General features: G+C 40.7%; 1 protein-coding gene and 2 long non-coding RNA genes across 4 annotated transcripts; 1 reads left to right on the top strand and 2 right to left on the bottom strand.

Moving 5' to 3' along the window:
- The first annotated feature begins 31 nt into the window (after positions 1-31).
- Positions 32-23,666, top strand: SEC24A (SEC24 homolog A, COPII coat complex component). Of its 2 annotated transcripts, XR_010434564.1 has the most exons (24): positions 32-182; positions 4,954-5,478; positions 6,872-7,030; positions 8,596-8,673; positions 8,990-9,156; positions 9,712-9,884; positions 10,855-10,957; positions 11,721-11,847; positions 12,170-12,279; positions 12,680-12,792; positions 13,425-13,543; positions 14,179-14,234; positions 14,541-14,747; positions 15,028-15,148; positions 15,729-15,887; positions 16,384-16,557; positions 16,911-17,021; positions 17,418-17,593; positions 18,501-18,638; positions 19,309-19,413; positions 19,528-19,620; positions 20,131-20,234; positions 20,633-21,004; positions 21,148-23,666. XR_010434564.1 is itself a non-coding variant. In XM_064672210.1 (23 exons), exons 1-23 carry the CDS (start codon positions 134-136, stop codon positions 20,745-20,747), a joined length of 3,282 nt encoding a protein of 1,093 aa, XP_064528280.1. In that variant the 5' UTR covers positions 32-133; the 3' UTR covers positions 20,748-21,100. The 2 variants fall into 2 exon arrangements, 1 of the variants encoding a protein (XP_064528280.1); XM_064672210.1 differs by lacking the exon at positions 21,148-23,666 and having other exon boundaries at positions 20,633-21,100.
- Positions 5,820-8,599, bottom strand: LOC135422749 (uncharacterized). The gene is made up of 2 exons (XR_010434566.1): positions 8,500-8,599; positions 5,820-5,934 (listed from the first exon to the last, which is right to left on the bottom strand). It is a non-coding gene; the product is annotated as an uncharacterized LOC135422749 (long non-coding RNA).
- Positions 16,442-20,135, bottom strand: LOC135422748 (uncharacterized). The gene is made up of 2 exons (XR_010434565.1): positions 19,757-20,135; positions 16,442-17,088 (listed from the first exon to the last, which is right to left on the bottom strand). It is a non-coding gene; the product is annotated as an uncharacterized LOC135422748 (long non-coding RNA).
- Positions 23,667-23,826: the final 160 nt, after the last annotated feature.

Here is a 23,826-nt window from a genome sequence, read left to right as displayed (position 1 = left end):
GCCCCGCCCCCGCGGAGCCGCAGCGTTGCTCCCGGAAGTGCCACGTGTCGGCAGTGCGGCTGCGCGCGCGGCGGTTCCGGTGCGTGGTGCCCCCGCCCGGGCCCGCGGGCGGTGCGGGAGCGGCGGCCGAGCCATGGCCCAGCCCGGGGCACCGACCGGCCCACAACGGCCCTACACCAACGGTGAGCGCGAGGGCAGCCCCGGGGGCGGCTCCGGACTCGTCCCGCTCCCCCCGGGGCAGCGCGGGCGCGGGGCCCGTGCCCGCGGGCAGAGCGCGGGGAGGGGGTTCCGGGGCGGCCCGTTCGCTGCCCCGCTCGCTGGGGGACACCCGGCCGGGCTCGGCGGGGCCCTCAGCGACTCCCGCACACCCGAGGCCCGAGGGGAGCGCGGCGGGATCGAGTAGGGACACGGGGAAGCAGCGGGAGCGGCGCCGGCTCCGTGTGTGAGCCGGGAGCGGGCCCGGACCGCGGTGTCGCTGAGACAAACACAGAGCGGCTCATCGGGCACGGGAACCCTTCCTTCTCATCTCTGTTCGTGCCCAGCGCCCCCGGTACGCCCGGTGTCGCGCGGGGTCCCCGCGGTGACAGCCCGGGGTTTGACCCTTGGAGCGGCGCTGTACGTGTGGCACCGCGGTTATCGCTGAGCTCAGCCTGCGCCACGGCCGGGCTCCCTTATCTTGTCATTTCCGTAAAGCCGACCTTATCTGCTCCCCTGTGCTGCGAACTGGGAAGGTGCTAGTGACTTTCTTCCTCGCGAAATATACCTTTATGAAATTAAGATACTGAAGGTGAAACCGAACAGCTTATAGCCAGTGTTCTAAGCTAGAAATAAAGACATGCAAGGCCAGCCTTCTGTCTGTATCTGTTTTCGTTGTATGTGTGCAAATCTGTGCTGCTGTGTCTCCTGATTTCACACAAACACCCCACATCCTCTGCACTTGCTTCCTTAATTATACACTTGTGTGTCTCAGTAGCTCTGCTGCAGCATAAGCAACTCAGTTATAATGAGATCTTTTGATTTTTCTTCCCCCCCCTCCTTCCCAGCACGTTTATTGCTTTTCCTCAAAGTCATCAGCAAAATGACATTTCACAAATAACTGTGGAGTTGCCTCTGGGGTCAAGGCAGTGGGAAGTGTGGGAGAGCAGTGTGGGGAGAGAGGCTGTGTTCTGGGTGGGAGCTGATGGTCTGAGCAGAGCCTGCACAAAGGGAGCCTTAGCTAATGGAGTGACTGAGTGGGATGATTTACAGGCTGGCAGTGCTTTATGTTTGCTGATTTCCCTGGTGTCAGATTAAGCACATAATGAAAGTTCTGGAGAGGCAGTCAGAGGAAGAGGAATTTCAGGCTACTCAGCTGTCAGGTGCATGAAAAACAAAGAACTGAAATGTAGAGCTATGCAAATGCTAGGTAAAAGAGTCAGACAGTTGTTAGAGTATGTTAGAGGTAAGGTTTGGGTTGCTGGTCTTTCAAATAAATCAGATTGCTCAAGCATGGACGGCTCTTAGCACTGTTTAAGATACATGTTGAGAAGGTGCTGTGATCCTTGACAGCTTTTTAAAACAGCGTTGAGAGTGCTGTAGTGGGGCTGGTCTGTGAGGAAAGAAGACTGTCAGCAGAATGATGGATTGTTATATGGCTGTCAGCCCTTCCTCTCAGCTTGTTGCTTGCTGAGCTGTTTGCAGGTAACTCCCTGCCTGTCCACCAAGGCAGTGAATTATCAGAGCAGCACCATGTGCTGACCAGGAAATTGTTTAGCAGGAGCATCGGGTTGCTTGGCAACAACCTTCCTCTCCTTCATTCCTGTTTGGCTTTTAATAGGGCCAGGATTCTGCTTTCACTTAACTGCAGGTTTCTAGCTTGCTTTCCAGTTGATAGATCTGAAGTGCAAACAAGAAGGAGGAACAATTCTTTTAGAACTGCTTTGCTCTTCTTATGTGGTATCTTAACATGGCATTTAATGAGGTGCTTTAGGAGGGTTTGGAAACCAGTGGGTTGGAGTCACTGGTGGTGACTGATCCCGTGGCATCTGTTGGGATGTAACTTTTCAGAGTGTTTATCCTTGCATCTCCCTGGAGGTTGGAAAGCTTGTGGCTGGTGAAAGTGATGTGCTAAAGAACTGGCTTGGAGTAGGGGGCAGTGAAATTGTGCGTGGCAGAAAATATGACTTGGATCCTGGCCTTCTTCATTAGTACTTTGACCATTTTATAAAACCACCAGGCAACATTCGTATATGTTCTGGTGCCATTCCTGAGCTCTTAGAAACGTTAAATGACCTGTTGCTCTAGAGGTGTCTTGTGCTGTTAAGTAGGTGGCCTTTCTTCTGTTACTAACTCATCTCTCTGGTCTCTTGAGTGTCTAGTGCAGGTGAAGTAGCTCTTCAACCTACACAGAATTCCTTGTTTGTTCTTGGCTTCACAAAAACCAGCAGCACTTGAGGAAAGCTGGGGGGCCCAGATACTCTTTGATGGGCCTCAGTAAAGAGGTCAGGTCAAGATGGGAGCCTGGCAGCAACAAACCAGCGAGTCCTGAGCAGTTTTTGTGTGCTGTGAAACCCTTTGTAGAGCAGATTTGCCCCTCAGTGCTATTTCTTTAGCTTTGTTGGCAGCTTTATGCAGGCTTGTCTTGGAAACATGAACTACACGAGGGTATCGAGACATTTTGTCATCCTTCTGATTTTAAAAATTGACATTTGAAATATTGTGCTGTGGTGAATTATATTTTTTTAGTAGTAGTAGTGGTAAGGTGCCACAGAAAATATCAAGTTGGTCGGCTTTGGGTATCACCTCACTTCTGTTTTATCCTCAAGCAGGAAAACAGGCATAAGAGAGCAATCCAAGTACTCTTGATTCCTGTCTGGGCTACAGAGTTGTGCCTGAAGGTGAATAATCAAGTTAGGAAATTAATTAGTATTTGTTCTGTATTTTTCATACAGCTTATGGTAATGCTGTTGCATCAGTGTGTGTGTGAATGCAGACAGAAGGTTTGGCATCACATAGGAATTCACCATCATTTTTAAAGGTAGCGAGTTTCATTGACAATGGAGTTTGTAAATTGATTGTTGCAAACCCATCTGATACACTGCAGGGTAATTTTTGGAGGTGAGTCATAACAGCATTTTCATCTTTGTGAGCCACCACTGATTGTAGAGAATGACTGATTGCAAAGATTCATGAGCAGCATTGTAAGGACAGTAGGTTATAACTGGATTTCCTAACTGAATCATAAATTGCATGTTGAAATTAATGGGTGGGGAATGGACGGTGTGTACTTTTGATGCACAAATAGTAGAGGAGTGAGGATGAGATCATTGGCACTGTAGTAGTTAGTGTGGATCTGTGCAATACTCCCTGACTTACCACCTGTCTGTGACCCAGAGCCTAAGGCTTCCTAGGGACTGAGGAGCTGAATGACCAGTGCAGTGTTTGTCCTAACTGAGAATTTCAATGTATTCTGCATTTAGCTTAATTTATTGTTAGAATAGCCTGAGTTCAAAGTTGTTTTAACATGGAAATGTGAACTTGCTCACTTTTCAGAACTTAACTAGAATGTTTCAGTAGGAAACCAGCTGTCTTTGGTTTAATGTTAAATGAAATTCTGTGACTTCATTCTGGTGGCAGCTGTTTCCAGTACTCATATGATAGATATCTATATATCTATATATCTATATTCACTGTCCAAGCTAATATCTCTGACGTGTTTTTTTAAAATTTAAGTGTTGAATCCTGCAGGCATTTCTGGTCTGGAGAATTAAGTGCTTTTGTTTATCTAGGTTCAAAAAAATTGTTCAAATATTAACTAAATCTGGAAATCTGGAAAACAGTACAGGGTTGCAAAGAAAAGAATCTTAACTCTGAGCCATAAAGAGGTTCTTTTCTGCTCTCACATGTATAACTGTGTGTGTGGAATGTCTCCAGTATTCAAGCTGTGTGTTTAGAGGACAAGGAGAGCCACAATGTGACTGGCTAAACAGAAAAATACAACATTGGGAAGAGTTTTGGTAATTTTGAAGGAGTCGTGGCTGGCTGGGCATGCAGTATCTAGTGCATTGTGCTCAGAAGGATTTCAGAGAATTTATAGCCTCTCTTCAGGATGTCTGTTTTGTAGCAATGGTATGGACAACCTGTAGTAGTACCTTTCTTGATGGAGCTCTTATTGCAGTGGAAATCTCGTGGGATTCTGTATCTCTGTGTTCCCTGGTAAAGCAGGAATCGGGTGATGCCCTTGCCGGTGTTGGTTACTATTTGGAGAGTTATTAACCCTTTTTTCAATTTTTTTTCTTCAAATGAGTAAAACTCAGCAGAGCTATACCAACCCACAAATGCATAAAGAGCATCATTAACCTATCAAGTTTTATTTTCCTGACTGGTGAATTATTTTATGATAAACTTACCCTTCATTCCATGTTGGTGACAGTAGGCCGCTCACATGCATATGAATAGTTCTCTTACTAAAATTAACTGCAGAAACTTTCATAGATTAACTCTGTCACTTGAGAAGTAGCGTGGTGACCTATGCTGGAGCTGGCTGGTGGTGTCTTTGTGGTGAGCTGAAGTTTAAGTAGATGTCAGTCATCATGTGAAATGGAGTTATTACGCAATGGATCTTCCGCTTTCGGGTCTGCTCATGTGCTGCTGCCAGCTGTGTGAGAGTGCTCCTCTGTGGTCAGCTTGCTTTTGGGTGTTTCTGAAGATTCAAATGGTATCCTGGGTGAATTTCAGTCCAGGAGCATGAAATGCCTAGTGGTTGCAAGGCTACTGTAGAACAAAACAAAGATCTAAGTGTTGATAGCAAAATACTGCCAAATTCATGTCCCCTGTAGCAATACTTCTGTCACACCTGACTGTTTAAAGGAAAAATGGCCTGGGGACTCATAAAATCCCAAGGAAAACATCTCTTATTTTCAGAAGTGATGCACCACATTGACTTCCTAAAGAGTGTAGTTTTCTTTCTTGCAGGCCCTGTTCAGAACCAGCTGATGCACTCACCCGATGGCCAGGGATACAACCCTGCGGTTCCAGGACCGTACTCCCATCAGGCGCTGGCAAAGGTTCCTCCACATCAGTCTCCTGGACAGTATAACTATAGTGGCTCTCAGAATGTTTCTCAGTTAAACAATTATCAAGGACCTGGTCAGACTCTGAACAGACCCCCAGTGCCAGCTTTCTCCGGGTCACCAGTACCACAGACAGGTCCTGCTCCGCAAGTGCTGCCGCCGCCCGCGTTACAGAACTCAGCTGCTCTATCTTCTGCTGGAAGCTTTCCCCCTGGAGCCAGCCCACCGGTGCTTTCAAACTGGCAGTACAGCCAGCCTCCTGTGAGTCAGCCACTTGGGGCTCAAACAAGCCATTTGGCTCATGGGACAGGGACAGGGTCGGCTCAGCCACCGTCGTCGTTGTCAGGAAGTACAAATCCCCCAGGGAGTTACCAATATGCTGCTTCTCCAGGAGGTCCTCAACTTCAGAACAGCTACATGAAGCCAGGTAACCATCCCCTCTGGATGTCTTAGCAATGTCCATTTCTCAGTGTCCTTTTGAAATAAAGAGGATAGAATTGACTCTGCAGTGGCACTTAGCTTGTGGAACAAGACTCAAAGCAGATACAGCCATTGGAAATACTGGGGTGCTTTCTTTGGGGTAGAAATGGAAGTTCTGTGCACAGGTTGGGTGTTTCAGTTGGCTGAAGCAGGTAACTCCTGAATGGTGTCTCATTGTTTTGGTACATTGTGTTTCTGTGATCTTCACCATTCCTTGGGGTGGCTCTTGGAGCATTAACATGTTTCAGTCCAGGACTTTGCAGTTAAAAACTATAGTTCTGTTTAGTGAGCATGGTCTCCTTTTAGCATGGTTAGCTTTTCTGTAATCACTTGATTCAGGTTGTTTTCTGAGCAGCCTAAGTCAGGTTGATGCAAAAAATTGGAGCACAGCCTGGAAAGAAAACTGAAAGGTATTCTGTGCTGTCGAAATGAAAAGTTCAATGTAAAACTTCCTCCCTCCAAACTTGCAATTTTCACATTTGATGATAATTGTCAGTCTTTAGAAAGTACTCTAAAAGTCTGAGACTTGTTCCTGCTGCTTGACTGCTGGTATATGCAGTGGTAAAAGCTTTTCTAACACTAAATAGCTCTATTATGCAACTTGTGATTATTGTGGAAACACGGTTAATACTGAAGTTTCTCTTTGCCAAACTGCTGTCTGTTGTTACAGAGGTTTTTCTGACTGAGCATGCGAACAAGAATTAAGTACAGAAATATTTTCCATGTAAAAACTAATAATTTTTCTTGTGAAGTGCTTTTAGCCTCATTAGAGACTTTTCTTGATGCTAGTTTTTTTGTTATGTGCCTGACTAATTTTGTTATGCTGTTCAAAATGTCCTAAGCTCACAAAATTTATGAAACTATTTCTGGCACTGAATTGGAATAGCCAGTTAGTACTCTGGAGTTAGTGAGGAAAATGGTGGGAGATTTTGGAAAGTGGCATGTGAAGTGAGAGCAAGTGTTTGGAATAATATCCATTCAGTGGTGAATCCTCCTGAGCCATTTCCTTGGTATTTTTTTGTAGAACAATGATCACTTTTAATTCAGCTCATTTGGTGATCACTCCAGACTCAGTTATGAAGTTTGAATGCTTTCTGTACCTCTTGAAATTCTTGCCAATAGCAACAAAAAGCTGACAGATCAACAGCTACAGGAACCCAGCCTGAGAAACAACCTGAAGTTGTGAGACCTTCTACACACATTAGGGTTTATGTATCTCATGCTGTTTATCCTCTGAATAAGAGGAATATTTAGAGTTCAGCCTGTGTGTTTTCCTAAGAAAACTTAGGTGACTTTTTTCAGCTGGGTTAAACTCTTCCTAAAGGTTGCTTTTTTTACAGGATCTGCACCTCCACCAGTGACTCAGCCTTTAACTCCACTCCACCCTCCAAGGCCACCTTTAGGACCCCCACCAGTTGGAGGTCCACCAAGGCCGCCAACAGCAGTAGCAGGACCCCCTAATGCACAGTCTCTGCTAAATTCAGCTGCAAATAGAGAAGGTAAGAAATCATCTGCTCTTTATGTTGAATTCCAACATGGCAATTTGCTGTAATAGGCAACCTTTGAAGTCAAGCACATTGTTCTATTAGAGACTCGAATTGTAAAATTGGTACTAATACAGCTAATAATTTAATGTGAAAGGAGCAGGTAAGGACCTGGAAGGAAGTAAAATACTTCTTGTAGACAGATGTTAATAAAATTTTAAGAACTAACTAATTTTCAAGTGCTGTTTAACATGGCCATGTCTCCCATGGTTGGTATTGTGTTTTTTCTTTGTTGTGTTCTAAAATGATAGTGAAATTCTGATTTCTCTGCACTCCTGACTCCTGTGGGGACAAAGTCTATTCATAATTTGCCATATTGTTTTTTCTGCAGGGAGAGCTAAAATGTGGACCCTGCAATCTCTTGGTAGCTGTATCTTATTCTTCCCCTCTGTGTAAAACCACTGAAACACACATCTTGGATTTGTTCATTTTCTGAAGGAAGTTACTGCAGGCTGTTAAGTGTCAGCTGTTGAAGACAGATACCTGACTTTCTGTGTCTCCTGTGGGCCTTGCACAAACATGCCATTGTTTAGGAACTCCTCAGGGCTCTGTATCAGACAGACTGCAGCTGGATGGTATTTAGTGCCCATTCTAGATAGGGCCACGTGCTAGTCAGCAGCTTTATTTTTACATATATAGTTTGTTCTGTCAGAGCCGTTGGTTCCTTGCATGTTCAGATTGACAGTTTCTTGTGTGTGGTAGCTGTGTGAGTACAAGAATAGTAGATTCAGATTTAGCTTAATTTAGAATGTATTAAATGCATTAGAAACAGCTTTTGCTTAGAAAATATTTTCTTCATAATTAAGAAACATTTTCGTAGCCTTGGAGAAATAAAAATGTTTAGTCTAGGAAGCAGGTTGACTGCTGCATTCTTGCAAGATTCAGTGTGTGATGTGAGTTCTTTTTATGGGGTCATCTTTGAAGATTTTAATGATAATAAAAATAATTTGAGAACCTATTTCTCCCTAGCAATAGATAATTGTGTTTGTATATTTAGACCTAGTTAGCTTACCAAAAACTGTCCTTTGGGAGCACTCTCTCAATTTCAAGGTTTTCTTATCTCAGATGGAATTTCTGTCTTGACTGATATGTGACCATATCAGAACTGTTGCTGTTTGGTGACCAATACTGGACCATGTGTGTAAGTGAAGGGAATTTGGTGTTTCTGTGAATTATCAGTGGAAGAAGTTTGTCAGGGAGCTCAGCACCTAAGCTGTCCCCTGATCCTTTACTGCATGGAAAGTTATGGCAAATACCTTATCTAAAGGAATCCCAGAAGGTGGTTGAAGCTTGAAAAAAGATTGTGAGGTTTTATATATGTCCTTTGTTGAGGTCACAAAGGAAGGGTGAGAAAGAGGCCAAAGTGTTTATTTAATTCAGTTTTGTCCTGGGACAAAACCAAAGTAGATCCAAATTATGCTCACCTAAATATTCATCCAGCAAGTAGGATTGTTTTGCAGTTAACTCATTAAAACATCTTCATACCTTGTGAATTTTTTTCTGATGCTTTTCCTTCAAAGGTGATGCTGCATCTGCTGCCAGTGATGGGTCTGTGGTGCAAAACAGCTACGATGCAATAGAAGGTGGTGGCCTCATGGGTAAGGCTTGGGGAGTAAAAAACAATTGCTATTATCATGTAACTTTTAAGAGTCTGGGAAAGATAGAAGTTTAAGCATTTATGTACAAACATATGTACTTGGTTCAATGCCTGTGTTGAAGCTAAATATGAAATTTGAAGCATTGACAGTTAGCATGTCTTTGCCTGTAACACACAAAGCAGGTGAGAGCACTTTGCAAAATTGACAGTAGTTGTAATATTTACACTTAGAAACTAAAGCAGCTCTCCAGCTGTACTGATGCCCTGAGTAAGATACAGTTCCTCAGCAATTAAGTCTTTGTCTGCTCTGCTTTCAGCAACTCCACATCATTCTCCTGCTGCCCCAAATCTTAAGATGAATAGAAGTGTTGGGTATTCTTACCCTGCCTTACCCCCAGGCTACCAACATCCTTCTCCTCCTGGAGCACCAGGAATGCATGGAGCTGCTTTGCAATATCCAGATGGATCAAAACATTTCCACCAGGTAAAGACTGTCTGGTTTTTAATCTCAGTACTACCTGTGGGGGGTGTGTGGGTAAAGAAAAGGGATGATTGGTGTGTGTTGTACATCTCTAAGGTGCTGCTTCTGTGGTTCCCTGTTTAAGCACCATTTGTTCTAAGAGGATGGATGTAGCCTGAATTAATGCTTTTGCCAGTGCCTTTCTGAAGTGCCAGCTCTATCTGAAGTGTTCTATCCTCACATCTGTTCAGGATATTTCTTTCAGCTGCTTTTGGCATGTTTCTCTTCCCTTGTGTTCTCATTGTCAGCTGAAGTATTTGGGGTTTTTTTGCTGAACTTTGAAAGCGACCTGAGCAACATTTCAAGAGCTTTGTAGCAAATGTAACAAATTTTTACCTCTGCTGTGTTACATGCCTAAGTCCAAGTTTGTGTAACAAGTAATATTCTAAATATATCAATACAATGGCAGTTGATACATGAACAAAACAAACTGAAAGGGAAATATGTTTACTTTTGAAATGAACTGTGGGTTTCAGCCAAATAATTGGTGTTAATTTCTGAATTTTTATTTGACTCTAGCCTGCCCTGGGCACTAATCACTTAACTGCATCAATGGGTGGCCTGAGTCTCCAGCAAGAAGGGTTAAGACCTGTGAATCTTCTTCAAGAAAGGAATATTCTTCCTACGACCCTCCTGAAGGCTCCTGTCCCAAACTTGCAAGAAGACATCCAGAAGCTCAACTGTAATCCTGAGTAAGATTGCCTGTTTGCTATAATTCATCAAAATAAATAGAAGTATAAACTTCTGCTTGTAAACATAACTTTACAAACTATTTCCTTAACTCTGTGAGTAGGAAATATTGAAGTTGGTCTTCATTGTGTTAAGATAAAGGCAGTAAGTGGGTTTAACTTTGAAGTTGGGAAAATTATTTGTGTAGAAAGTATGAGGGAAAATATGTTGCTTGCAAGGCAGCTATAGATAGGTGGAGTACAAAAACATTATAGCTGGTAGTATGATTGAGAAAAGATATAAAATAGGAATTAAGTCATTCAAGTGAGGGACACCAAAAAGATTGTGAATGCAGAAATATGGGTAACCTTTTAAAACAACAGAATAAATGAAATATCAGACAAAAGGCTGGCAGTTGGTTATTCAAGTCATCTCTCTGAGGAGACCAACCAAACTGTGTGTAGCCAGGTAGTCCTGCTTTGCAAATCTTTTTATGACAGAGGAAACAACAGTGCCTTTGGGACGCTGTTCATGCAAACAAGCTGGACTGGATTTGCAAACCTGCCATGCACATCTGCTCTTTGCAGAAACACCCGAGTGCTGAACCCTCAGAAAATGACTGTGGGGTTGTTTTTAGTTACTAAGTTTTAAAACAACTTTTTAAACTTTGCTGGTTCTGATTTATTCCAAAATAACACTTCATATACAAAGATTTGGTGCAACTTTGAACATTGTTAGGCTTGACTTTGACTTGAGTGACTAAAATAACACTCAACTCAGTGTAAAGAGCATTTGTATAAAATAACATAAGAACTCAAAGTATGGTTTATGGGTCAAGCTCAGAGAAACAAAATGGTGTGACAGAGATGGAGAAGATCCTTTATCTGGAAATGGAAATTCACCATCACCAGCTCTAGAAAAATACACTGTACTACTGAAATCATAATTTATTTTCTGAAAGCCTCTGAAAATAACCCTTTGTCCTCCATGTAGGTTGTTCCGCTGTACCCTGACTAACATTCCTCAAACTCAGGCCTTATTGAATAAAGCCAAACTTCCTTTGGGGCTCCTGCTTCATCCTTTCAAAGACTTATCGGTATGACAAATATTCAAAACTTTCAACTGCTGAAATATCAACTGTGCCTTTACCAGAGTCCAGAGTTGGACAGTGAATTATAAAACAAGGGCAGGTATCTTGGCCCAGAAAAATTACCATAGTAATAACTGACATTTCCCTGTTCCATCCAGATCACTGTAATTTTTCTAAATTATTTCTCCCTACCACTTCTTAATGAAAAACCCAACTCTCAAACCTTAAAAAACCAAAAGTATAGAGACAGCACAGCCCTGGAACTGTGACAGAAGACAACACATCTAAATTCCAGTTTATCTGGTCACATATCAGTTGTAGTTATTGATTTCCTATACCCAACCTAGTACTAATTCTAAACTCAGTTAAGACTTGACAAAGTCAAAGGGGTTTGGATGTCCTTGGATAGACAGAAGACTGTGAATTCAACAGTGCCTCTTTTAAACACTGTTGGTTTTTTTTTACAATTTAATTAATTGGCTTTTCTGCCCCTGATTTTTGATCTATAGTGGGTGCAGGACTTGGTCTTAAACCATCATAAAATTCAAGACTTTAGAGGCTTGGAAAGGAAACCTACCCAATCAAATATGTTAGAGCTCAGTTCCTACCTGTTACACTAAGGAATTGTAGGGATGCTGTGAGGATGCAGAAGTGCTCCTTCCTACCACAAGAGTGCTTTGAGCAGCTAGCCAGGAAGCAGAGTGTTGTTGCTGTAGATGAATAGCTGCAGTGTGGTGATGCTTTAAAACAGGAAGCTTCTCTCTTCCAGCAATTGCCAGTGGTCACTTCCAGTATTATCGTGAGATGCCGTTCCTGCCGGACCTACATTAACCCTTTTGTCAGCTTTCTAGACCAAAGGAGGTGGAAATGCAATTTGTGCTATAGAGTGAATGATGGTAGGTTTTAAATGTTACAGTTCACCTTTCCCACCTTGGCCTTTGAGACTGTTACTTGTTGGCCAAGTCAGTGCTGGGGTTGTTGGAGTCCTGCTGGGCTGTGAGTCATGAGAAGTGTTTCCCAATGGCAGTGGTGTCACTAGAGAAGCACAGTAAGCCCAAGTGGTCCCCCAGAGTATCCTTTCAGGTGACAAAATAGCTGCCCTGCCTAGTGTAGTTCTCCAAGAAGTGTTGCCCAACAGCTACAAAAGATATATGTGTTTTAAAATGCAGCACAGCCAGTACCAGTGTGAAATACTAACATATAAACTTACCTGCATAGTTCCCGAAGAATTCCTGTATAATCCTGTGACAAGAGTTTATGGAGAACCTCATAAAAGACCTGAAGTCCAGAATGCTACTATTGAGTTTATGGCTCCATCTGAATACATGGTAAGGCTTTATTTATTTTTAGTTACTTTTAGTTAGTCTCTCCCTTTGCTTTGTTTTCAGAGGGAAGTCAGGAAAAACTTTGTTACAGAGGATGCTTTCCAGCTCAGTAGAACAGTTTTTGCTTCAAGTAGTGTATTAGAGAACTCTTAGGGTGAACTTCAGATAGTTCACTTCTAAACATTTATGATGTCAGAGTTGTTCTGTATTTAAATATGTAGGTATTTGTAGGTCTTCTGGAAGAAAACTAGAATTCTGGTATTACCAAATGAGAGGCAGATGCATTCAGAAGTTTTAGCTGTCATCTGTGTGCTGTTTTAAGAGTTTAAACTTGCAGTGGAATGAACAAACCTAACGTAGTGAGTGTTACTTGAAAATTAAAGGTAATTTTTTCTTTGCTCAGCTGCGTCCACCTCAGCCACCCGTGTACCTCTTTGTGTTTGATGTCTCTCACAATGCAATTGAGACAGGATACTTGAATACAGTCTGCCAGATCTTGTTAGACAATCTTGACTTGTAAGTACTTTTTTTTCTTAAAATCTCCTATTTTCCTTCCTCTTAAGAAATTTGTAATAGACACCAACATGCCAGTCCTTCCTGTCTAGAAGAGATATATCCTGGTGTTGGCCAGTGGTGTGTTAAAATGGACCATAAAGCTGCAGTCTTTTTTCCCATCACAGCTGCACCAGTATAAAAGATAATTCTGAGGCATGTTTTTCAGTCTGACTCTCCTGTCTGCTTCACCAATCCCCAAAAGAATATAAACATCATGTTTATGAGATCTTTTGAACTGTATTTTTTAAAAGCTGAAATTTAGATAAGCATTTGCTGAAAGAAGTCATACAGCTAATAAACTTTTCATAAAATACATGCTCTTTGAACATATATAAATGCTGCTTGGTATTTTGCAGTTTATTTCTTCCTTTTCCATTTCTGATTGCCCTCTTAAGGTTCCTGCATGTCTGCTAGGTGATTCTGCTATGAGCTACTTTTTTGTTGTTTGGTTTTTGACTTAGTCAAGCTTTTGCAGTGTAGGTGTGAAGCTACTTTGTAATAACCATGGAGAGATGCAGTGGATGTTTAAAAATAAAAAAAAGCCTGCAGAAATGAAATTTCATCTTGTTGAACACCATATGTCTCATTTTCAGGCTTCCTGGGAACACTAGAACAAAAATAGGCTTCATAACATTTGACAGCACAATCCATTTCTACAGCCTTCAGGAAGGTCTCTCTCAGCCTCAGATGCTTATAGTTTCAGATATTGAAGGTATGCAGAAATAAATTCTGTGATTAGTATCTACTAATGACTGCCTGTTATGACAGCCTTTAAAAATATGTATATCTTGTGAGAGTTTGTAGGTCAGATCATTAATCTCTCTGGTAATGCCTTTAGGAGTAGCACATGTGTGTGTTCCTTTATGAAGTCATCTCCCTGATGTCTCCCTGAGCAGTGCTGGGGCTGCTCATGACTTAAAACGTGCAGCCAGCCTTCCTAATTCCTAGTTTAATTTGGACAATTATCTGGATTCCTCTTGAGGTCCCAAATACTGATGCTGGGTACATTTCTATAGATTTCCTGGTGACTGGTGCTTAGTGCTTGTCCTGCTGCCTTTCCTTTCAAGTCACCTTTCAGCATGTTGTGGAGCAGGGTGGAATGAACACTGGAATTATTTGCTCTGTGGTTTTACTTAATAGTCTTGATTATCCTTCAGCCCAGTTGATTGCTACTCTAACACAGCATTCTAGCCACAGGAATGCTTATGAGGAAAAAAAAAAGAAATCCACAGAATTATGTTTACATGGGTTTATACACTGACACCCTGTGCTTTTTTCAATGGTTGGCAAATACAGTCAGGGAAGTGTTCTTTAAAGATAACTGAAATACTTTTTTTTCCCTTCCAGATGTATTTATACCAATGCCAGAAAACTTATTAGTAAATTTAAATGAAAATAAAGAGGTAAGAGCTAAGAACTATCTTAAGTAACTAGTGACATAGTTTGGGATATGTTTGGTAATTCTTGGATTACTTAACGCTCTTGAACACCTACTGTTCAAATGCCAGGTTTGAGACAGAAAAGAGAGGTTTTATCTGTAAACTTTGGCCAACTTCAAACAAGGCAGTACTTCAATTTTCTAGGACTTTTTCTTTACTACCTTAATATTAGAAGTGTTAATACACAGTTAGGTAGTTCAGCAATCAGCTCTAGAAAGAAGAAAACTCTGAAGACTCCGAGACTTAATATTTGTGTTTCCTCACTTGTAGCTAATTCAAGATCTGTTGAAGACCTTGCCACAGATGTTTACCAAGTCCCTGGAAACTCAGAGTGCTCTGGGGCCTGCATTACAGGCTGCCTTTAAACTGATGTCCCCCACTGGAGGTAGAATCACTGTCTTCCAGACACAGCTTCCCACTGTGGGAATGGGAGCACTGAAGCCACGAGAAGAGCCAAACCAAAGAGCAACTGCAAAGGTTAGGAAGGCAAAAAAGGTTGAGGGAACTGGCAGCCCTGTTCTGTGCATGTGGGTGGTTTCTGGGATTGCCTGTTCCAGGTTAATTTTGTGGTTTTCTTGGTAGAAAGAACAAAAAAGCCAACCAGGCAATATAAACACAGATTAATTATCTGATATTTTTTTTTTTAAAGATATTGCTGTAATCAGTGATGGAGAATCAGTTATTTGTGCCCCTGAAAACAGGCAATAAATCTGTTTGAATTTCCTTTGTATTTTTTAATTCTGCCCTGTATTAACAGGACATACACCTGACACCATCGACTGATTTTTACAAGAAGTTAGCCTTGGACTGCTCAGGGCAACAGGTTGCAGTGGATTTATTTCTTCTTAGTGGGCAGTATTCTGACTTGGCTTCTCTAGGTAAGTCATATAAAGCTGTTGAGGGGTGTGTAGCTCTTGTACTTTTGGCAAATGTTTAGTGTACATTAAAGTTTAGTGTATGAACCTGATTTGAACTAATCTAATGTGTCAAGATGCAAATTCATCCTTGCTGAGCAGTGACAGTGAATAGAATGATGTTTAGTTAGAATAGAAGTTACTTTCATATCCTCCCTTAGTGAGTCAGGATTTTTGTGATACTGGTATAAGTGGCTGAAATACTTTCCTCCTTTTTATGCATATCATTATCCTTTTAACCATCAGTGTAATTGTCTTTAGAGTAAGTTTTATTAGCATTTTAATTATTTTCTTCTCCATTTAACTAAACTATCAAGTGACCAAGTACCTGCAATTTCAGATCAGTGGAAAATTATTTCCCACCTGAAACTACACACATACTTAAAGATATAGTTGTGTTATATCTGTGTCTCTGTATGCAGGTCTGTAACTGTATCAGAGTGATTTGCAGTTTAATAATTAAAGGGAATATTGCATTCAGCTGGTATATTTAAAGGCTGCAGCAACTGTCTGCACTCTCCAATGTGTGCTGGTTTTGTTTCAGGTTGTATATCCAGGTATTCTGCAGGTAGTGTCTATTACTACCAGTCTTACCATCATAAACACAACCCTGTCCAGGTGGAGAAGTTGCAAAAGGAGCTGAAACGATATCTAACTAGAAAAATTGGGTTTGAGGCTGTCATGAGGATAAGATGCACAAAAGGTTTGAATTCACTTTCTTAGATTTTTGGGGCGGAGAGGAAGTGAGTGTTTGCTGTTTTTGGGAATATTTTGATTGGTATTTTAGCTGATTTGTAAGCTTAAATGCTTAAAAGGTAGAGATTAGAAAAGTAAAATTCAATACCAGAGATCAGACAATTTATTAAAGACTGTATATTTTCTGGCATCTAAGTTCCATTTTACAATGGTTAAAACTGGAAATTTTGTTGGACTGCTATTTCAGCAAGAGACCTTTTAAAACCTAGAGACTTTCTACTGTTATGTGTTGATTTGCCTTGCTAATTCCTGCTTTCTCTTAGGCTGTGTGGATTCTTTGGATTACTTGTGTGTTTGGGATATTTGCCTTTTCTGCAGATACTGTATTTCACTGAGGGAACATTCTGACACAGAGCCATCTACACTGGTGGCACGTGTGTAAACAGTGTCTGTATTTCACAGCTATGAAACCCAAATTGATTTAATACTTGCTGATCTTGCAGGGCTTTCCATCCATACTTTCCATGGGAACTTCTTTGTAAGATCCACAGACTTGTTGTCGTTACCCAACGTGAACCCAGACGCGGGATACGCCGTGCAAATGTCCGTGGAAGAGAGTCTGACTGATATGCAAGTTGTTTCTTTCCAGTCAGCTCTCCTGTACACGTCCAGCAAGGGTAAGTTGTACAGGTGGTGTCACCTGCAGTGTTCACATGAGTCTTTGTGTCCATTTATCAGCTGCAGTTCAGCTGCAGTAACTTACTCAAACTGCTTAATTTAATATCAGGATCACAGCTTGGATATGTCGTTGATATTGTTGCTTCTTTCAGACCAAGAAGTTTCTTGGGAAACATAGTTTTGGTCTGAAAATAAATAGGCTTAACCCAGAAACTGAGAACTAATCATTTTAAGGGCTATTGAAAATGGCCTGATTCACCATTTGTATGATAAACTAGGTTGAGCAAACAGTGGCATTTTAGTATTTCATAAAACAAGCATGTTGGGAGACAACGGTTTTCTTTTCCTGCAGGTGAAAGACGAATTCGTGTGCACACCATGTGCTTACCTGTGGTGACCACACTGAGTGATGTGTACCTGGGGGCAGACGTGCAGGCCATCACCGGGCTCTTGGCCAACATGGGTAAGGGTGCTCAGAGCCTATGTGGGTATGCATGGATCCCATCCTTAAAGCTCTGAGCAATAATCCTCTAGGAGAAGAAAAAAAATAGAAAAATCTTTTAGAAGAAAATGTTCCCTCTTTCTAAGAGTGCTTTCTAAGTAGAAAGCCTAAGAGTATTGTTTTTAATGCTTAGCTTAAGTATCAGTAGAGCTGTGTGTAGTCACCTGGACTTAGGCTTAGTCTGGTGCATCATCACAGGCCCCTGGCTTTTTTTCTGAATCACTTCCTCTGGAATGCAGTAAAAGCTTGTTGGGATGCATCAAAGTATACAATAAAGTGAGAAGAGTTAACGTACGTGACTGTATTCCTGCCAAGGGAGGAAAAGGCTCTTACTTGAGCTCTGTGCTCTGTTTTTAGCTGTGGACAGATCAGTGTCTGCCACGCTGAGCGATGCTCGGGACGCCCTGGTGAACGCCGTGATCGATTCCTTGTCTGCTTACCGGTCATCGGTGCTGAGCATCCAACAGCCCGGGCTCACCGCCCCCCACTCCCTGCGCCTCTTCCCACTGTACATCCTGGCACTCTTGAAACAGGTGAGAGGGGGATTGTTTGGCAGGTCAGCTCCAAGTAGAAGGACAGTTCTTTTGTGGAGAATGATTCAGTTCAGAAGTGTATGTAAAACCAAAAGTGTAAATGTTTTAAACAAGGGAATAGCAAAATATTAAAGATAATGATCACTGTAGAGAATGTGGCAGGGTAGTGGTAGAGTGTTTTTTCAGGAATCATTTTTGTGCCTTTCTGGAAATGTGGATCCACACAGCAGTTCAGTGTGGATCAGAAGAGAGCCAGCTGGCTGGCTGTTCTTGTAACAGGTTTAAAGTATTTAACAATATTTTCTTAATGTATTTTTTAATTGAATTTCTGTGAACTCATACTAGAAGTAATTTTAAATGTTGGACAAACTGGCTTTCTCTTTTAGAGAGAACTTTTGGATTCATACATCTTGATTAGGAATTAACCAGCATGTTCACACCGAGTTTGTTCGTTTAAAAGACCCAATCAAGTGGGAGGAGTGAGCCCTTGTTTAATTTATAGCTGTTGTTTTGTCCCAACAAACCAGGACTATCTCTTTCTTGTAAATCCAGACCTAAGATTCTGAACATTGGAGCCAACTGTTACCTGCTCCAATGTTAATTAAGTTCCATCAAGTAGCATTTTTAAGGTGTATGTTAGAGAGACACATTGCAGGATGATTTCATCTCAGCTGTAGTGGATTGATGGTGCTGGGTCATGGTTAATTCTAGAATCCAGAAATGAGAATTGTATGATTTGTATGTGAAACACTGAAGAGAATATAAAATAGCAGCAGTAAAATACCATAAGAAAATACTTGCTGCACATCTCTACGACTTAAGTTGGAAATAAGCAATAGATGGTGTGTGAAATTCAGCTTCTCTGGCTTTGCTTTAATGGTTAAACTAAATGCCTGACTGTTTGCAGAAAGCATTTCAAACTGGGACGAACACACGTCTGGATGAACGGATCTTCACCATGTGTCAAGTGAAAAACCAGCCCCTTGTTTACCTCATGCTCATGACACATCCCAGTCTGTACAGAGTCGATACCCTCACAGATGAGGTGAGTCTTTGCATTGCTACATGATCTGTCTGTTTGATGGCAAAGACTTGTATGATGTGAAAATAAATTTGTGTTAAGAAGCTCCCAAGTTTCCCACATTAAAGCTGCATAGCTAAAATGTAATGTTTCATATTCTCCCACTTGTTGCATTTATGCATTTGTTGTTTGGGACTGGATTGATGAATTCTGGAGAGAAGCTGTGCTCTGGCTATGGATGGATGAGGAAGGTTTTTCCCTAACTTTTTTAACTTTTTGCCTTATGTCATTATCTTGCACTATAAATCACATGCATATAAAGACATCATAACATGCTTTAACCTTTTGTTGCTCTGCAGCTTCCTTTATTTTAAAATGTCAAGCACTTCTGTGAACAGTGAATGTTTATGTAAAACCCTGAATAATTTTAGAAATCACATCTTTTGTAGATAACAAATCTGACATTCCAGTTCTAGAACTAATTAACCAAGATGTTGATTAAACACCCCCTCTCTAAATAAAACATTGGGATTTATTAGTAAATTATGCACTTGAAGTATGACTTAAGTTAAACTGAGAAAAAGGGCCCAGCTTCAGTATTCAGTGTAATACATCCTACTGTCATTTAACCTTCTGTTCTGTTTTGTTGCATCAAGATGTGAACTGCTGGTTTTCTTCTTGCTTCTTCTTTTAGGGGGCTCTTAACATAAATGACAGAACTATACCTCAGCCACCCCTTCTCCAGCTGTCAGTGGAGAAGCTGAGCAGGGATGGTGCTTACCTTATGGATGCTGGCTCTGTAAGTTGGGTAGAGATGGAGATTTTAAAAAGTATCCAAATTTACTTTATGAGAACACCGCTGGGGTGTGTTTTTTTTGCTGGACTAATGTTGTTATTGATGGGTATCTTTCAGGTGATGTTTCTGTGGGTCGGGAAGAACTGTGGGCAGGGTTTTATCAGCCAAGTCCTTGGAGTTCCAAATTATGGCTCAATACCACAGAATATGGTACGTGCTTGCTTTGCTGAACACCAGCCTTACAGTGCTGCCAGAATGTTTTCATGAGAGCTAAAATACCACTACTCAAATATTAGCCCTCTAGTTACACAAATCCAGATTCAAGGAAAGAAATAATTGCTGTTACCTCTTGGGGTTTCTCCAGGCTGAAACTTTATAGAATTTATTCCCATGAAAGCGCAGTAAGAAGAGGCTGACAGTGATTGAGTTTCTCAGACCTGTGGGAGCAGATCAAGAACACTTGCAAACAGTGGGTTAGTGGGGTATCCTTTTCTGCAGTAAAACAGGCATCAATCACAGCTCACTCCTCATCATTCTGATAGCTAATTGCTGATAGCAGTTTAGTGCTCTTCACTGTTTGAAGCCCTTTCAAAGAAGACAGAACTGAAACTATACATCACAAAACCTATCTGTCTGGGTTTTCTTTATGCCCAATTAGTTCATTCTGCTGTTTTTCTGAAAAATATCCTGTTTGTTTTAATGAAACCCTTTGCCTTTTAGACACATCTCCCAGAACTTGAAACTGCAGAATCCATCAGAACACGAGCTTTTGTTTCTTGGCTGAGAGAACAGAGACCTTTCTTTCCTATACTATATATAATAAAGTAAGTGGGTTTTAAGTTGTGCTTCTTCAGGAACCTGTTAACAATACATATTTGGATTTCATATACTGAACTTCCTTAATGGAAGTTTTAATGATGGTGTGTGCTGTGCCTGACAGATTTGACAACAGATATGACTTGTTGTGAGTTGTCTTAAATTAGAATTTCCACAGACTATAAAAGACTAAATGTCACAGAACAATCTTTAGGTAATGTCATATAAATGAAGTAAATGCTGGTAAGTGCCCTTACTAGGATTAATCACTATTAAGGGCTCTTTGGGATGCACTTTTCATATGTCCTTAAGCTCTTGAAATGTTTTGCCTGTAACTTTATCAATGTATTGCACTGTAGCTCTTGGCAAATGTTTATTTCACTCAAACACTATTTTCATTTTTAAGGGATGAGAGTCCATTGAAATCAAGTTTTCTGCAAAATATGATTGAAGACAGAACAGAATCAGCCTTATCATACTATGAATTCCTCCTTCATATACAGCAGCAAGTGAATAAATGAAACACTGGCCTTTGGCTCACTTCTTTAAGGAAAGATTTTGCAGTAAAGAATGATTGTGCTTGTAATATCTTCATTAATTCTGTGGCCTGAGGCAGTTGATGAGAAGTTCTCACTGTGATTTCAACGAACTAAAGCAAATAAAGGACCACATCTGAGAATCAAATGTGCAACTACATAAATATTGTACCTTAAAAAAAAAAATCAAACTGTTGGAACCGGTTGAGCACCTTTAATTTGCTGCAAATCGTGTTTTTACTGTAAGTAGTTGCAGCATGAAGTACATTTACAAAGGCAATACTGAAAAGGTGAAATACATTTTGTAAAATAAAGAGTTCTTTGTTGTTCAAAATGTATATTTCTGTAACTTTTTGCCTTTTTTTTTTTTTTTTTTTGCTGCTAGATATAAAACCTCACAATACTGATCATGATTTGCAGGGAAATTCTTTCTAAGTGCATCCAGTGATTACAGACAGAGCATCTCAATGTTCAACTTAATGCTTAAAGTAGCAATGAAACAAGTGTTCATTGTGAAATGAACAAATACTTACGGAGTGTAGAATCCAGTGCTTGCATTTGGATTATGGCTAATAGGACTAAAGGTAAGCTTAACCTGGACGAGATGGCTGAATTCATAAAGCTTTTAATAAGTCAGTATTCTAATTTAAAAACTGGGGAGGAGTGGGCCCTACATGAGGTGGCTGAGTCAGCAGCAAGAGTAGACTTGGTAGATGGCAAGCTTTGCTTTTCGTCAGTAGAAGGAATAATTTTAATTTCAGTTTGTGGGAGGGGAAGGGCAGGGAAGGTTATCTCAGATTTATTGTTTTGGTTTACGTTCAGTAGACTTTGGGCTGTTGTTTACGTGAACTGAATGTTGGGCCCCTCAGATCTGGTGTTTGTGTGGCAGCGCTTGGGGCCGAATGTTTAGAGACAACACTGAACGTTCTGATGTTAAAACAGGAAATTATTTCTCCAAGAACAAAATTATTATATCGCATTTGAAGATTCGTGTATCATTGCAGACATGCCTGAAGTTGTCAAAGAAGGGGTTTTTTACTGTAGCTTTGTGATGAGCCCAGGTCCAAAGCCAGTGTGCACCAAATAAAAGCTTTAAGTATACTCTCAGATCCTGCCAGAGCTGCAGATTGAAGCTGACATCAGACTTGAATCGAAAATTTATAAACAAAAAGTATTTAAATAACTTTATAGAAGTGTATCGATAGTTGTTCTGGTTTGAAGATTAGGCTATCATTGATAGCTGCCAACATAGAGTATTTAACTTGCTGTATCCCTATGCCTATGGAAGTGTTGCATATGGAGAAATCTTGGTTTGCTTTTTTGTTTAAGAGTGTAAACTTAAAGGTCTTGCAAAACCTGCTTCCTGGGGCAAGTAACTTGAAGAGGTTGTACACTTGTAAGTGGTCAAACGTACTGTGCTTAGTTCACTTACATTTGGTGACACAAATGTCAGTGGGGTCAACATTTGGGTCAACATTTGCTCCCATTTCAGGCTGTAGCTGCACGTGATTGTCAGGAGTTGCCTTACTTCAGGGGAGGAGTTCCTTGGGGGAAATTGTTCTTGTGGCTCGAGCACAAGAAGCTAAAGTTCAGAACAATGACTAAAATAGCATGGAAAGCCTATTATAGAACCAATTTAAGCTTCCCTGTCTGCTGCCTCTGTAGCAAACAGGAATATATTTACTTGAACAGCTTTTCAGAGAATTGCACAGTTTCTAGTCATAGTGAAGAGGTTTTTTAAGTTTTGACAGTCTGATTTTTTTTTTCCTGGGGGGAAAATCATAAATGGAACCTCTGCACTTGCATAGGTTCTGACTGAAACCTTGTGTTTTGGGTATATTATCACCCAGATGTTGAAAACCATCCTTACATCTAACAGCCCACCCGAAGTCTGTTTGTTACTATGACTGTATTTTGCTACTATATCCCTTATTTTTTTTAAGAAACATAAATGTTGGAGGTGGCCTCATTGCTTTATGTACACCAGACTAATGGCTGAAGATGTCTGTCTTTGTGGCAATTAACCACTTTGAATTGGAGTCCCTAAGTTTGACAGAGCAAAACATGATAAATGAGTCCGATGAACCCTCTTGGAGTTCTCTTCTCTTTGGAAGAAATTCTGTATTAATTTATTCCCTAGCAGTGGGGAAGGCCTGCTGGTTCACTTGTACTGCTGTAAGGGCAACACAGGGCAGATGGACACACACACTACCTAGGATTTCTCATTTTTACATAACGTTGAAAAATGAGGACACTGAAGATGAACTGCAAAAGTAGGCAAGAGTGGCTCTGGTACTTAGATCTCAGCATGACAACTCTCCCACTGCAAATGTGTGGTAGAGGTGTGTCTGTTTTTCTAGTTGAACACTTTTGTTTAAGCTATTTCTGTATTTGACACATTAGTGTTCAGCGAACAACATTGTTACCATCCATTTTACTTTGCTTTCATTATCGTTTTTAATTTAATATATTTGAGTCTAAGTCCACATAGACTGTGTTGCAATAACTAGAATGATTCACTTTTATTTAGAATTAATTTCTTAACAGATTTTAATCAAAGATGCAGAATGGCTGTTAAGTTAAGGGACCATTAAATGTGATTTTAAGGTTCTGTTTACTATTATGGATGTAATCCTTATAGTAAATTTAATTTTGTAAAGTAGTGTATAATATTGTAATATTAAACCTTTGTTTTCTGAACTCAAACATTTGATCTTCAGTATGAAGTTATAAATCTTCCCCCTTCTGAATTTGAGACAGGATTTACTTGTCCTCCTTTTTACAGTTTGTAATTTTCACTGTTTTATTCCTGTAAAAAGTCATTTGTAACACATGCAAATGCTTATTTTATCTGTGCTAATTTATCAGATTTGGCTACTCAATAAAATTAATTGAAAGAACTCATGCAAGTCCATCACTCCTTTCTTATAAATAAAAATAGAGTAATGTATTTGATTAAGTGAGATAAATACCATGCATCAATCAAGAAGTTGGTCTCAGGAGCCAGCTGACAGTGATGGTTGGAATTTAGCTTTCAGCAGCATTCCAAGATGGTGATCAATTT

This window comes from Pseudopipra pipra, chromosome 15 (assembly GCF_036250125.1).
Source record: "Pseudopipra pipra isolate bDixPip1 chromosome 15, bDixPip1.hap1, whole genome shotgun sequence".
NCBI classification, from domain to species: domain Eukaryota; kingdom Metazoa; phylum Chordata; class Aves; order Passeriformes; family Pipridae; genus Pseudopipra; species Pseudopipra pipra.
This window is presented reverse-complemented; position numbering and strand designations above follow the sequence as displayed.

Coding starts and splice junctions, on each gene's coding strand:
- SEC24A (XM_064672210.1), top strand. CDS start 134: ATGGCCCAGCCCGGGGCACCGACCGGCCCACAACGGCCCTACACCAAC. Junction 183..4,953: donor ACAACGGCCCTACACCAACG/GTGAGCGCGAGG, acceptor TCTTTCTTGCAG/GCCCTGTTCAGAACCAGCTG. Junction 18,639..19,308: donor TCGATACCCTCACAGATGAG/GTGAGTCTTTGC, acceptor TTCTTCTTTTAG/GGGGCTCTTAACATAAATGA.